Source organism: Prunus dulcis, chromosome 6 (genome assembly GCF_902201215.1).
Source record: "Prunus dulcis chromosome 6, ALMONDv2, whole genome shotgun sequence".
Taxonomy (NCBI): Eukaryota; Viridiplantae; Streptophyta; class Magnoliopsida; order Rosales; family Rosaceae; genus Prunus; species Prunus dulcis.
In genome coordinates, this window is record NC_047655.1 from 20,078,938 (window position 1) to 20,092,082 (window position 13,145).

Sequence of the window (13,145 nt, forward strand, 5' to 3'; positions counted from 1 at the left end):
AGTTTCATTTGGTTCATGTATAATTATTGGGACTATGTATTGCAAGTCATCATGTGTTATAATGTCTAACATTCTATATTGAAAATATGGACATATTATTCAATAAGAAGTCAATATCAGAGCAGCAGGGAATCAGTAAATGCTCCTTATCATGTGCAAAATATTGCTGAAGATTTATTTCGTCTATATCAGTAGGGATATGAGTGGCCATAAGCATGTGAGACCTGCTAAGAAGAAGCTGACGAGTACGACCGAGTGATTGTGGCTACCGTTGTTCGGTTGGTTGGGGAGATCGTGGTATTGCTAAGAGGGAGCACATAATATGTTTTGCAATCAAATGTTCTTTTATGTGTGGAATTATGAGTATTTATGTAAGTTAGTGTACCCTTTCATATTTGTCATTCAGCTTTTTAAGTGTAATTGGCGGCAATGTTATGTTTCTTTTTTACACGCTGCATTCTATTTGCTCTGTTCCAACAAAGTGCTTAAAGTATCCTTCAGTTACAAAAGTGTACAAAATCGTGCCCCTATTAACCAGTTGGAAAAAGTGGCTACTGCTGGAAATGATTACTGGTAATGGAAACAACAGACTAACAGCTGGAATGTTGCATTAGCCTCAAGATTTGAAAAATGAATCTCTGTTAAAGCATAATTCACCCTAAACTGGCCATTTTAGATGGTAAAAGTCATTCCTTTTAAATATAAATCAAAATTTCATACTTTATCAAATGTCTTTGCAAATTTATAAATAGGGAGAAGACCTAAAATTACCATGTCTCCAAATTTCATGGACGAATGAAACCAAGCAAATTTTCATTTCAATTACCAGTGGACATAGTAAGAGCTCATCGGTGGACATGAACAAAAACACAACAATATTCAAAAACTGAATCTATAAAAGTTCACCTGATCATTAATCTTCATAACAACCACATTTCGTCTAATACAAATATAAATCATTCACTTGGTCCGTGCATCCTGTAAAAATCGTCGAATAATGGGTCACTACGATGTATTGGAGTTGATTCGTTGTTGTTCGACGGTGATGTCCTGCATAAACATCAAACACAAGCACATAAAAATTTTACCTATTCAAATTTTAGATGCTATTACAAATAGTGTTAGCATCTTACGGTGTGTTCAAGGCTGGGCATTGTCTTCTATCATGACCAATGTGTCCACACTCCCGACAGTGTCTAATCCCTCACTTCATTGCCTTTTCCTTTGCTCCCGTTACTCCTTTCGACCTTCCTTTGCACCTCACTCTCTTAGGGTCTTTCATATATTGTGTTTGAGAGCTGGACCCTCCAACTTCGTTATTACTTGGTCCATCCTTCAACAACTTCAACTTCACCTGCAAACTTTTTAGAGTCTCTGACAGTACCTCACATCCTTCTTCACTCATTAATGCATCCTCAACCACATCTGAAGCAAGTCGAGACATTGTACTCCGCTTTATTAGAAGGCCAGGATCTACACAGTCTTTAATTTCTTTGCCATTTGCATCGACACCAATCCACATTTCGCAGTTTTCTTCCACCTCTTCAAAATATATTTTTCGGGCATATATTCAATCTGGTCCCTTCTGAACAATGCTAGGATGTGCTTGCAAATAATTCCAACAAATTCAAATCTTTGCAGCTACACGATATACGACTTCTGCCACTCTTGTTTCCCAATTTTTCCTTTCGCTCACGTTAAAGACAACTTTACAAGCATCCTCTGTTTTGAGCTCTAGGAAACATGCTGTACTTTCTATTAGTTCTTGCTCAAACTTTTGAAACATTGTCCTTGTGTACAAGGTAGCCATTTGTTTGTTCATTGGCATCGGTAGAAGACATTGAGCCACTTCAAATGCATCTACGTGATCAACAACTAACTCTTTTTCACGTTGATGAGAAAGTGCCCTCTCAAATCGTATTATGAAATCCATCAACGAATTTCTCCTTGATATGTATTGCTTGAAAAAACCATGAGAACCTTCCGCTCTTTGGCTGCTTGACATTCCAGCGGCAAAAAATTGTCGTGCGTAGGCTGGAACCCAAGATTCCCTTAAATCAAACATTGAACTTAGCCATGGATGGTCAGTCAAACCAGCCTTTGTAACCACAATATTCCATTTTGCATCAAACTCATCCTTATTGTCAGTATCCCATATGGCTTTCTGAAATTCACGCCAATACTCATTATAAGCGTCACGTGGTAACTTAACAGAGAACTTTGATGTGATGTGCCATATGCAAAGTCGATGAAATGTAGTCGGGAAGGCTATTGAAATCGCTATGGCCATTGCCGCATCTTGATCTGTAATGATCGTTTTAGGTTCCCCACCTGGCATGGCTTTCTTAAACTCCTCAAACATCCAAACAAACGACTCAGTCGTTTCCTTACTCAAAAATGCGCATGCTAAAACAATTGTCTGACCATGGTTATTAACTCCCAACATTGGTGCAAATGTCAAGTCGTATCGATTCGTGTTGAATGTGGTATCGAATACAACAACATCTCCATAAAACCCATACGCCCGTCTAGAAGTTGCATCTGCCCAAAAACATCGACTAAACCTGTCATGGCCATCTCCCTCAATCTTGAAATAAAAAGCCTCATTTTTTTTCTGTTCAGCCATAAAATACTCGGTCACTAGTTCAACATCGTGGTTCCTCAGCTTCCCATTCACACTACATTCAAGATTGTAGATATCTTTTTTGATAAAACCAATTTTATCCATTCCTCCGGATTGCACCTCAAAAATACTTACCTTCTGATGAATGGGAATATTAACTGAACCCAACTGTTTTGTGAGTACTTTTGTAGAATCTGAAATATGACGGTGTGATCTCAATAAATGCATTCTTTCTGAGGGTGTCATCTTATGATTGTGTCCCTCTGAAAAAAGAGATATGGTATACTTCTTGCTCCCATTTGTCTTCACAACCACAATCTTAGCTTTGCAATTGCATCTACTTATTCCCCGTTGTCTTTTTCTCTCCCGAGTTTCATCCCTCCTGTATGCACCTTGTTTGCAACATACAAATTCTTTCCTCAAAATCTCTTTCTTATTTTTTCCCCAAAAGCTGGAATGAAGTCGAATACCAAAGCCAGCTAAGAATGCATATCTATTATAGAAATTGTAAACGAGGTCAAGCGAGTCAAACATCATCCCAACTGCTGGTGTTTCCTCATTTCTTACTTCAGGAATATAAACCCTCCCATTAGCTGTTGCACATTCATCACTGTCTGAGCCCCCTGACATTTTATCTAACTATATTATTGATCCACTTCTATAGTACTGCATAGCAATTATTCATTCATTAATCAGTCATTATTGCATCACAACATATCAATGCATTCCACTTACACAAAACATTGCCCAAATTGACACAAAATACGCATAGCCTAACTTCCAATTACACAAAACGCAAGCAAAATTTCATAAGTTACGTCATCTCTTGTCAAATAATCTGTTCAAAATAACATTAGAACCAATATGTTCAACTAAGAACACAAATGTAATTCAAACCACCAATTACAGAACTTCACCCAATATCCTCTCGAAATGCTTACTCCTAATGTCATTAAGCCTAAGTTTAGGTTCTTTTACCTACATTTCATGATTTTCCACCCCGACCAACAACAATGAACTAAGTATATTGAATATTCATAAGGAAATGACACATTATTGATTCCAAAAATGACGCATTATTGATGCCACAAATGACGAATTTCCCACCCTCACAAAAAATAAACCAAACCCAATAAAATCAATCTAACAAGTGAACTTACCTCTCAAAATCAATCGGGACCTCTGAAGTCAGTCAGCTGGAAAGAATGTGGTGGACATTAGAGAAGACTCTTTGGTATTTGAGACTCCATCTCTACCAAAATCGAGGAACAACTGCTGCTGCGGCTTCTAGCTACAAAAAGAGATATGCTACTTTGCTTTCATCTGGAATCTTGTCAGCTGAATGAAAAAGAGAAGGGGCTTTCACTTGAGCCATAGAATCAAAACAGGGCAACAGCTAGGTAAGAGACATTCTTCGTAATACCCAGGTTACCATAGATCGCAGGCCTCCCAACGAGCTACTGACAGTCGAGTGACTATACGATTTGGGAGATTTGGATCCTTCTAATTGTGGGTTTGCTTTACATTCAAAAAGAGAGGATTGTGTTCTTCAGTTTTTCACAGAGAGGGAAAAAGGGGAACAACTGAAGTTGGGTTTCTAACGGGTTAGATTTCAACCCGATTCTACATGCACCCTCTTTTAAAAACTCACCGTTGGATGAAATCCAACGGCTCTTACATACCCCTCAAAAACACCCCTTATAACTTCCCACTCACTATAGACTCTCCCTCTACAATTTGGTTTGTTTCATTTGTCAAAAGCAGCCCATATGGAAGATGCCAGTCCAAGAGGCTGCGTTTTGCGTGCTGTTTTATTTTGTCGCAAAGTGCCACGGAACAAAAGAGAGGTTGGGTGAGCCTCCTAATTTAAAGCTGCTACTACCACAATTAACTAATTTTCCGTTTGGTTCCACAGAAAGAAACTAAAGCAAAATTTAGAAAACCAATTATAATAAACCAAAACTATGGGTTTGAAGCCTGTTTATGATTCACTTATGTATATTCTTAATGCTTCTTTCATTGTTTATTCATATATGTATCTATGCATTTGTATTTCAGTTGTTATTATGACTTACTCTTGCTAGTTCTGTGTGAAAATTGTCGTGTGGTTACAATGCACACCAACTGTTCGATGAAAAGAACTTCTATAACAACACTAGGATACATGCATGCATGATATAATTGAATGGAAGTACGGTATATTGGAAAATAGAATTCCTTTTTATAAAAAAAAACCCTTTTGAAAGTAATCAAATCCTAATCCCTGGATACGATAAATGCTCTGAGTTATCAAGGGTAAAAGCAGCAGCATTCTTGTTGAAAATGGACTCTGCGTCTGTGTGGTTGTAAGTCCTTGTCTGTAGGATTAACATGAAACATTTTGTTCCTTTAGATATTGGTTAAAGTTAATTATTACATTTCATAATCTTCATTCCCCTGTTATTTAGGTGCTCTGATTGAGATTGGTAGAGGGTGTTTTCTGCAGCCATGTCTGCGACCAAGATTCGGACAAGTTGCTTCTCTCCCAACTTTGTAGCTGCAAACTCACCTCAAATCCCTGGACTCAAGCGTGGTCCTAATGGCATAGGCAGATTGAAAAGAAATGTAGAGCAGAGAGAAAAGAAGTAAAGCAGAGAGAGCAGAGAGAATTTCAGAGATAGAGAAGAGACTTGTTGTATTTCTCATTAAGTTCAATTGAGCACAACTACAGACTTTATATCAGCTGAGTTAAAGCCTTGTTCACGTGTTTTCTAACCTCTCTAACATCTCTAACCTTCTCTTATCAATACTAACAGTTTTCCTAAACTGCCTAACAGGTCTAACAATATCTCAACGGCTTTATTCTTCAATCTTCTTACACGTGGCAGCACTAGGACAATTGATATCTTTACACATTTCATCTGGGATACTGGAACTTGACAGTAATCTTCTATCACTAATAGTTTATCGGCAATAGTTAAACCAAGCTGAGGTGATTAAATTGGATTTTGTTTTTTTAAAATTATTGTACCTTTTTATTTATTTATTTATTTTTATTTGTAGAAGTTTTATAAGGTTGTCTTTGGTTTGTAGAGATTTTAGGTGGTGGGCTTTCCCTAGGAAGCCTAGTCACGGTGATGGAAGATGCAGAAGTATCTCATCATATGCTTTTGATTAGAAATTTTATGTCTCAAGGACTCGTTCACAACCAACCCCTTCTCTGTGCAAGCCCATCCAAGGACCCAAGACAGTTTCTCGGTACTTTGCCTTGTCCAGCTTTACCCAAAGATGATAAGTCTAGTCATCGAGATCCTGATCAGGTTGTTCTCTTCTTCCATTCTTCTCTCCATGTATTTGTTCAATAATTCTGTTTGTAGGGTGAACATTAGGAAATTTATAATTTCTTTTATTAATTTTCAGGAGAAAGGGTTGAGAATAGCTTGGCAATATAAGAAGTATTTTTGGGAAAATCAGCAGAGTTTTGATAGTCAAGGTGGCAAGTTTGTCCTTATTTTATTTAGTATGAGATATGCCTCCTTCGCTCATAACTAGTTTAGATTTCAAGAGCGGTTTGTTATGTTGTCGTTGTCCAAATAGAAAACATGAGTTCTGCAACGAATTTGATTTTGGGAAGCCCTTGGAGAGGTAATTTCTAAGCAGGACGTGTATTGATTGGTTTAGCATTCAAGAGTCTCCAAATCTTGTTGCCCTTCATGACCATTGCGCCACATTTTAATCTCAATTTCCAAGGTATGCTACTGTTGTCTTATGTTTTCCTGCCTAGAGATATACTTATAGGATGTGACATATCTGGTTAGTAAAATTATATGCATGCCAATTGGTTTTTCACAATGTCAAACTAGCTTTGTTCATTGTGGAGACGAATTTTCAGTGACTCTATGTCATGTTTATGCGTGTGTGCGTGTATTTTATGGTGGGACCAGTACAGATTTCATGAAATTGAATGTCTTTAGTATTCATTTTTGCAGCTTGTGCGAGGAAATGAAACAATTACATTTAACCTTTTATTTCTAAGAACTGTTTATAACCTCTTTGATCTTAAAAAATCAAATGAGATTGCCGCCGGATGTTGTAATTCTTTTTTGTTTTTTTAATGGTTCTTGTATATTTTAAGAAAATCTGAATTTGAGTCCTCAAGAGTTGTCATTAAGACTCCACTACTTGGCGTGTAATGAAACTAATAATCCATAAGGTATTTTTGGTGGCCATGGTCATATGGTTTGTTTTCAATTTTTTCTTCCTTTTCGTCTCTTTTTCTCTTTTTAAGTTTGATCATACATTATCTCCTTCTTTGGCTGAAAATACAGAACTGATGACAGCATTTCTTCTGTTGCAACATGGTTAGTGGAAATTGTTATTTGGTCTTCAACTTCGTATTTGATTTAGCCTCTAAGTCACAACTGCTTCTTGTTTCCTTTGCTTCAGTTTTGTTGTTAGGGCTCTGAATGACTTCTCATTTCATTGCTTCTGGTCAAAGCAATTCCAGGTTAATATCAGCTTTAACATTTGTTTTTGTGCTATCGAATATTTTGACAATAATAATCTGTAAAGAAACATTCATTCAGACGAGGACAAGGAATTGGAAAAGCTCCTTAACGGTAACATGGTTGGCCTTCTCAATGTGCACAAAGTTGCACGTATTAATACACAGGTAATGTAAAACTGTACTTCACCCATATGAATCAAATTTTCCGTCTCTCTTTTTTCGTTGGATGAAGTTAGCATGTGAACTTGCCATGAATGTGTAAACATGCACCTGCATGACCCACCTTTTCACTCAGTCATCCTTAGAACACCTTTGGTACTATAGCTTTTTCTGCTAACATTTCCATTACTATGAACTTTTGGTTGATTGTTATTCATAATTTCTAATGCGTCATCAGGTTCATGTGATTCTTGAGTCAACAACCTTCTCAATAAATTTGAAAAAGCGGAGGTTTATGGTTTTATAATGTCTAAACCAAGTCCCTATCGATGGTTCAAGTGGAAATTCGTATGGCACTTCTAGTAGTTGTTCTGTGTCCTCTAAAACTGGGACGCTTGATTTTTAGGCTTGCAGGTATATCTTGGTATGCTCTGTGTATGTTATTATTTGGTATAATTCATATATGACAGTTGACTAGTCATAAGAGTATTTGGTCAAAGTCTAAAGTGTGTGAAATTTGTTGCGTTCTTGGTTGAATATCTTTTAAGTTTACCCCTCGTCACCTAAGTACCAATTTCAATGCTCCTCGTTACTTGTGCCTCAGGTGGATCAACAAACAATTGGCTCTTCAAAATCTCTGATTTGATAATTGGAATCATTCAGATTTTAGGTTATTTGTGTAAGAATTATATATTCGTAGAAAAAATTGGCTAATTTGAGATATTTTTAGTTAAACTGTTATTTACACTCCAATAGAGAGATAAAGAACATAGCCCCAAAAAGGATTCTTGCAAACAATAGAATAAGATGCAAAACAATAAACACAACCATTGCAAACATACAGTGAGCAAAGTCAATTCTCATAAAGAAATTAGATATAAAAAATGCTTAAAATTCAACCTATATTAATATTTGAAATTGTAAACAAGATCTGTAAACGAGATCAGTTATCAATATTATCCTCTCACAAAAGACATCTACGGATGCGCATAACCAATATATTATCTCCCATTGCAGGCCGCACATATGTGAATTTGAGCATTCCAAACATGGTTGATATGTGATTGTTTTTCAAACTATTGAATTGGTGGAACTGGAATCCTTGATTGGAACAAACCAAACCAAATCCTCACCTGAAACTTGATTCCCAATCCCAAATCAGCAAACTTTTCCATTTATTCTTTTAAATAAGATCCATCCTATCATATTGTGCTGATAGTACCAAGAAAAGTTTACACAAAACACAACAAAAATTGAGACCACAAAATCAAACTCAATTTCGTTTGCCAGTTCATCCATTGATTTAGACCGAGATGCAAAATTTAAGTAGAGACTTGATTGCCTGTTCATCCATTGATGTAGACCGGGATGCAAAAGTTAACTAGACTTCAATGTGTTCCCAACGTCGATGACAAATCGGTATTTGACATCTGTTTTGGCAAGGCGCTCCATGGCAGTGTTCAAATAATCAATTGGGATAACCTCAACTTGGGCTGTTATGTTGTGCTTGGCTGCAAAATCAATCATCTCTTGTGTCTCCTTCATGCCTCCGATATTACTACCAGCAACCATCTTTCTTCCTGTAACATTTCCAAAGTAAGTACTTGAATAAACCATCATCCAATGCAACCCCATGAAAGAAGTGAGTTATGTCATAGGCTTACCCATTAGCAAAGGAAAAACTGGAAGCTCAAGGGGTTTCTCTGGTGCACCAACCATAACAAGCTTTCCATTAGACTTCAACAAAGCAATTAAAGGCAAGAGTGGGTGGACTGCTGAAACCGTATCGATAATGCCATCCATTGTGCCCACGGCTGCCTACCAAATTAGCAGGACAAAAGATTAATTAGATCATAATCTAGTTAAATTCATGATCATTGCTACTTGTTGAAGTAATCACCTGCATCTGATCTTGATCACGGCTGACTAAAAACGAATCGGCACGAAGATGTTCAATAGCTTCCTTCTTCTTATTAGGGGAGGTACTTATTACTGTAACCCTAACCCCCAGAGCCTTGGCAAACTTCACTGCCACATGTCCAAGACCACCTAGACCAACCACACCCACATGCATACCGGGTTTGTCAAGACCATAATATCTCAATGCGCTGTAGGTTGTGATTCCTGCGCATAGAAGAGGGGCAGCACCATCAAGAGGAAGGTTGTCCGGAACACGAATTACGAAGTGCTCATCGGCCACCATGAAGTCAGAGTAACCTCCATATGTGATGGTTCCGTCATGGTACTTGGCACCGTAGGTGAGTATATATTTGGGGCAGTAATTCTCAAGATTGTTTGCACAGTTATCACAAGATTGGCAGGATCCTACCACGCACCCAACTCCTACCTTGTCCCCAACTTTGAATTTTTCTACTTTGCTCCCTACCTCTGTCACTACACCAACAATCTCATGCCTACATTGCCCAATTGAGTGTGCATGCATTTCATTAGTTAAGTTAATCAAGAACTTAATTCATAGCATTAGTCCAATTCAAGGAGAAATCATCTCAGTCCCGGCATCTGCCAGTATGTCATTCTATCACAACCAAACATTCCCTGTCCCACCCGAGAGTGGCCATGGGCCTCGCTTGGTTGTGTGGGTGGCCGATGCCGGACCAAAAGAATTTCTCTAAGTATAACATTGTTAAAATTGATAGAAAATGAATGTAATTTTTTGTTAAAAGTTTGTATATGTTTAGTATAATGGATGGCATATGACTACATACCCGGGAACCAGAGGATAGGTGGAAAAACCCCAGTCATTCTTAACCATGTGAAGATCAGTATGGCATATACCACAGTATAACACTTTGAATGCCACATCTTTCTCTCCTGTTTCTCTACAACCAAATCAGTTCAATTTTAGACAACAAATCTAAAACTGAGATCCTGGAAAGCAAGAACTACCAACTAAATCATAAAAAAAGAAAACAAGAAACCAGAAACTTGTGTACTTAATCATAAAAAAAGCAGACAAATCCAAGATGAAGTGAAAATGTAAATCAAAGAAACAATAATCGGATCTAGTAGTAGAGTTAATAATGTATGTACCTTCTTGAGAAATTAAAGGGAGCGAGAACACCAGATGAGTCTCTAGCAGCCCATCCAAATGCCTTCTTGGGGTGTTCATGCTCTTGAGATTTCACCATTTTTTCTCTTCAAACTTCAAACACAAATCGACTGATAGCAGAGTGAGAGTTTGTGTGAGGGACAGATTGTGAAAGTAGCAATTTACAAGTGGCACTATGAGACTTCATGCATGTATATGTAAAGATGAAGTGGCAACAGGTTTGGTGCTGAGCTGACGCATCGGGTGAGCAAAGGGCAGAGAGGGAATCTTTCTTTGCTGACCAGAAAATTTTCTTGCAAACGTACACGGTAGTCTTCGCAGTGCCTTTAAAATCTCTTTATTCTTTATAGAAAGCTTGACTCCTTCAAAATGAGGTGCTCGTTCTAAAAATAAATGGAATTTTGCCATTTATTAATTTCTTTTTCTAAAATAAACGCTGATCTTTTCCTTTTCATTTTATTTTCTCACCCATCGTATTTTCCCACCTACCATATCAATTTGAAACAACACAATTCTATCTTTCCACCTATCATTATTTCTAAAATATGCTTTAATTAGATTCACTATTATACCCAATATAGGAGCCCAAATTATTTTTAAAAAAAACCTATATGAAATAGACTTTATAACACACCCAAAACTCATTTACAATATAACAAAAAGACTTTTAACTTCTTTTAAATTACAAAATTACCATTGATTTCTTAAAACAAACTCAACTCCAAAACTTCATAAAAAGCCCAACACTCAATAAGACATCAAAGTAATTTAATAATCAAAACTAAATTAAATTGGGCCAGCTATCATTTTTTGGGTTTCACTACTACATTTTACACTTTGCGCGACGAAAAGAATTTCGTCGCTCAAAATACAATTGTAGTCGCACAAATTTCAACGCCACAGAAACTTCGTCGCGCAGAATCCGTGAATAAAGACTTTGCGCGACCAAGTTTTTTCATTGGTCGCGCAAAGTGACTTTGCGCGACGAAAAAATATTGGTTTGCGCGACGAAAAATATTCTTCGCGCAAAGTTTTGCGCGACAAAAAACATTGGTCGTGCAAAGTCTCAAAAAAAATTTAAAAAATAAAAAATTCCCGCGTTCCATTTTTGGTACCCGCCCACATTTTTAGAGTTTTGCGCGACGAACACTAACGTCGCGCAAATATTTGCGCGACGAAATATTTTTTTGTGTTTTAAATTTTTTTTAATTAAAATAAACTAATTTAATAGTTTGCGCTACAAAATATTTTGTCGCGCAAGGTTTTTGACTTTTTGTTTTATTATTTCTTTAATATTAATTTATTTATATTAATTTATTCAAATTTTTACTTTTTAAATGTAATTTAATTGTATGATTTTTTTTAAATCACTTTAATTTAAATTGATATTAATTTAATTATATTAATTTTTTCAAATTTTTACTTTTTAAATTTAATTTAATTGTAAGATTTTTCTTAATTACTTTAATTTAAATTGACATATTCAAAATAAAATTACATATGAAAAATAGTGATCAAATTATCCAAAAAATATATATATATAATATTCAAAATGTACACATAAATTAACAAAGTACAATAATAAAATCCTAATACAAGCATATTGTGGTGGTAGTGGCGGATGATATGTTTTGATAGCTTCCTAATCCTCAACTTTAGCCATCAAAGTCTCGATGATTACCTACAAAAAAAACAAATATGGTCAAATAACAACAACAACAAAAAAAAAGAATGCATAATCTCCCCTAAAATTGTTATACCACAAATCCAACCCAAACTCCAATCTCTCCCCTTTACTCAACCCCAAACCCCACACAAACTCAAAACTAACTCCAAAAACACATATTAATGAAAAAAAATTAAAATTTGGAGAGAATATACCTTTTGGCAAGATTGAGAGTGAGTGAGAATGAGAGGGAGAAGTGAGTGTGAGAGAATTAGATAAGATAGTGATAGAGAGATGAGAGAGTGAGAGATAGTGAAAAGATAGATGAGAGAGTGAGTGAGAGTGAGAGTGAGAGATAGTGAAGAGAGAGATGAGAGATTAAGTGAGAGGAGTGAGTGTGAGAGAAAGGGTGGGATTTGGGGAGAGGAAAAGAGAGAGGAGAGGTAAGAGTAGAGAAAGAAATTGAGAAAATGGTGGAGGAGTTATTTCGGTTTTAAAAATCGTATCACTTTGCGCGACGAAAATATTGTTGGTCGCGCAAAGTTTTGCGCGACGAAACATATTGGTCTCGCAAAGTTTTGCGCGACGAATATAGGAATATTGGTCGCGCAAAGTCTAAAAAAAATTATTTTTGAAAAAAAAAATTTCCCGCATCCCATTTTTGGTACCCGCCAAAATTTTTAAATTTTTGTGCGACGAAAAATACATATTGGTCGCGCAAAGTCTAAAACAATTATATAAAAAAATTCCCGCGTCCCATTTTTGGTACCCCGTCTAAATTTTTGCGCGACGAAAAATATATACTGGTCGCAAAAAGTTTTGCGCGACGAAATATATTGGTCTCGCAAAGTTTTGCGAGACGAATACAGGAATATTAGTCGCGCAAAGTCTAAAAAAATTCCCGCATCCTACTTTTGGTACCCGCCAAAATTTTTAAATTTTTGTGCGACGAAAAATACATATTGGTCGCGCAAAGTCTAAAACAATTATATAAAAAAATTCCCGCGTCCCATTTTTGGTACCCGCCCAAAATCTTTAAATTTTTGCCCGAGGAAAAATACATATTGGTAGCTCAAAGTCTAAAACAATTATATATAAAAATTCTCGTCTCCCATTTTTGGTACCCGCCCAAATTTTTGCG

General features: G+C 36.5%; 3 protein-coding genes across 4 annotated transcripts in view; 1 reads left to right on the forward strand and 2 right to left on the reverse strand.

Annotated features, from left to right (window-relative positions):
* Positions 1-956: 956 nt before the first annotated feature.
* On the reverse strand, positions 957-2,533 carry LOC117630430 (protein FAR1-RELATED SEQUENCE 5-like). The gene is made up of 3 exons (XM_034363156.1): positions 2,070-2,533; positions 1,344-1,448; positions 957-1,050 (listed from the first exon to the last, which is right to left on the reverse strand). Exons 1-3 carry the CDS (start codon positions 2,444-2,446, stop codon positions 957-959), a joined length of 576 nt encoding a protein of 191 aa, XP_034219047.1. The 5' UTR covers positions 2,447-2,533.
* A 1,978-nt stretch (positions 2,534-4,511) lies between these two features.
* Positions 4,512-6,681, forward strand: LOC117629579 (elongator complex protein 4-like). Its single transcript, XM_034362106.1, has 7 exons — positions 4,512-4,968; positions 5,071-5,207; positions 5,509-5,544; positions 5,696-5,922; positions 6,023-6,095; positions 6,200-6,352; positions 6,592-6,681. The coding sequence occupies exons 2-6, from the start codon at positions 5,111-5,113 to the stop codon at positions 6,256-6,258; spliced, it is 492 nt and encodes a 163-aa protein (XP_034217997.1). The 5' UTR covers positions 4,512-4,968; positions 5,071-5,110; the 3' UTR covers positions 6,259-6,352; positions 6,592-6,681.
* Positions 6,682-8,645: 1,964 nt separating this feature from the next.
* Positions 8,646-13,145, reverse strand: part of LOC117629578 (probable mannitol dehydrogenase) — a 5,407-nt gene continuing 907 nt past the window's right edge. Inside the window, exons 1-5 of one of the 2 annotated variants that reach the window (XM_034362104.1) lie at positions 10,320-10,676; positions 9,995-10,108; positions 9,169-9,682; positions 8,933-9,086; positions 8,646-8,848 (exon numbers count right to left, since the gene is read on the reverse strand). In XM_034362104.1, coding sequence (XP_034217995.1) covers positions 8,646-8,848; positions 8,933-9,086; positions 9,169-9,682; positions 9,995-10,108; positions 10,320-10,417 — 1,083 coding nt within the window. In that variant the 5' untranslated portion in view covers positions 10,418-10,676. Of the gene's footprint in view, positions 8,849-8,932; positions 9,087-9,168; positions 9,683-9,994; positions 10,109-10,319; positions 10,677-13,145 lie in introns of those variants that run through there. The other variant, XM_034362105.1, reaches the window with a different exon arrangement.